At 69.1% G+C, this 1,852-nt stretch overlaps 1 protein-coding gene across 1 annotated transcript; it reads right to left on the bottom strand.

Moving 5' to 3' along the window:
* Positions 1 to 6: 6 nt before the first annotated feature.
* Positions 7 to 1,687, bottom strand: OPLAH (5-oxoprolinase, ATP-hydrolysing; the record flags this gene model as incomplete). Its single annotated transcript, XM_041474705.1, has 2 exons — positions 7 to 227; positions 1,543 to 1,687. Coding segments are annotated over 2 exons (322 nt in total), but the record flags the coding sequence as incomplete, so codon positions are not given.
* Between the last annotated feature and the right edge of the window lie 165 nt (positions 1,688 to 1,852).

Below are 1,852 nucleotides of genomic sequence, written 5' to 3'. Positions count from 1 at the left end.
CACCTGGTTGAGGGGGATGTCGTGCCCCACCAGGCAGCGCAGGCAGTAGATCAGCGCTGACAGGGGGGTTTTGGGGTGTTTTGGGGGCCCACCTGGTTGAGGGGGCTGTCGTGCCCCACCAGGCACCGCAGGCAGTAGATCAGCGCTGACAGGGTGATGGCGCGGGGGGCGTTGCAGTTCCCCAGAACTTGGGGTCCCGTCCCCCCGAAATCGAACACGGCGCTGCCCTGGGGGGGGGAAGGGGGAACGCTGTACCCCAAAACCCTCCCGGAGACCGGGGGGGACCCCAAAGCCCGGGGGGGACCCCAAAACCCACCCAGAGACCTCAGGGGGACCCCAAACCCCTCCCGGAGACCTCAGGGGGACCCCAAAACCCGCCCTGACCCCAAACCCCGGGAGGGAGGGGAGCGGGACAAGGGTAGGGGGATAGGGGACAAGTGACCGGGGGCAGGGACGGGGCCAGCCCGGGGTCACCCGGGGCCGGCTGTAAAACTGACACCGCGGAGCAGAAATGTCAGGGCAGGCCCCGGGAGCTATTCGCGACCTCCCCGCACGACATGGAATGGGACACGGGGAACGGCATGGCGTGGCACGGCGTGGCACCCAGGGAATGGCACCCAGGGAATGGCATGGCGTGGCACGGCACGGCACAGCCAGTGGGGACATGGGACAGCCGTGACCCCATCCCTGCCACTGCCACCCTCCACGAGAAGTGGCACAAATGTGTCACCCTCCCCCGTGTCCCCAGTGGGAGCCCGCCCTTCGGGGTGTGACCGGGGACCTCGGGGTGGCAACAGTCACCCGGCAACCGCCCGGTGCTGCTCCCGACGGTGTCCCCAGGGTCCCCGGCTGGGGACATCCCTGGACTCTACCAAGCATCCTGTCCCCTCGTGTCTTCCCGTGTCCCCAGGCTGTCCCTGTGCTGTCCCCATGGTGTCCCTGTGTCCCCGTGGTGTCCCCGAGCTGTCCCCAAGCTGTCTCCGTGTCCCTGTGGCATCCCCGTGTCCCCAAGTTGTCCCCGTGTCACTAGCTGTGCCCGTGCTGTCCCCAAAGTGTCCCCGAGCTATTCCCACGCTGTCCCCACGTCCCCAGGCTGTCCCCCAAGGTGTCCCCATCCCGTCCCTGTGTCCCCAAGGTGTCCCCGTGGTGTCCCTGTGGTGTCTCCAGGCTGTCCCCATGTCCCCAGGTTGTCCCCACGCTGTCCCCACGCTGTCCCTGTGCTGTCCCCATGGTGTCCCTATGTCCCCATCCTGTCCCCACGCTGTCCCCGGGCTATGCCCGTGTCCCCAAGGTGTCCCCATCCCGTCCCTGTGTCCCCAAGCTGTCCCCGTGCTGTCCTCATGGTGTCCCTATGTCCCCAACTTGTCCCCACACTGTCCCCGCGCTGTCCCCGTGCTGTCCCCATGTCCCCATGGCAGTGTCCCCACGCTGTCCCCATGTCCCTTTGCTGTCCCCACGCTGTCCCCACGCTGTTCCTGTGTCCCCAACCTGTCCCCACCGTGCTGTCCCCGTGCTGTCCCCGTGCTGTCCCCGTGTCCCCACCTCGCGTGGCCGCAGTGTCACGCGCAGCCGGATCGGGGTGCCATCGTCCATCGTGTCCTCGGCCGCCAGCGACGTCCCCCAGCGCGCGGCCACCGCCCGCAGCGTGTCACGGACGGCCACCCCCGTGCTGTCCCCGTGTCCCCACCTCGCGTGGCCGCAGTGTCACGCGCAGCCGGATCGGGGTGCCATCGTCCATCGTGTCCTCGGCCGCCAGCGACGTCCCCCAGCGCGCGGCCACCGCCCGCAGCGTGTCACGGACGGCCACCTCCGCGTTGGCCTGGGGACACGGGGTCACACGGGGTCACACGGG

Source organism: Pyrgilauda ruficollis, unplaced genomic scaffold (assembly GCF_017590135.1).
Source record: "Pyrgilauda ruficollis isolate IOZ18807 unplaced genomic scaffold, ASM1759013v1 scaffold3309, whole genome shotgun sequence".
Lineage (NCBI taxonomy): Eukaryota > Metazoa > Chordata > Aves > Passeriformes > Passeridae > Pyrgilauda > Pyrgilauda ruficollis.
The sequence above is the reverse complement of the archived record's forward strand: the minus strand, read 5'-3'. Positions and strand labels throughout refer to the sequence as shown.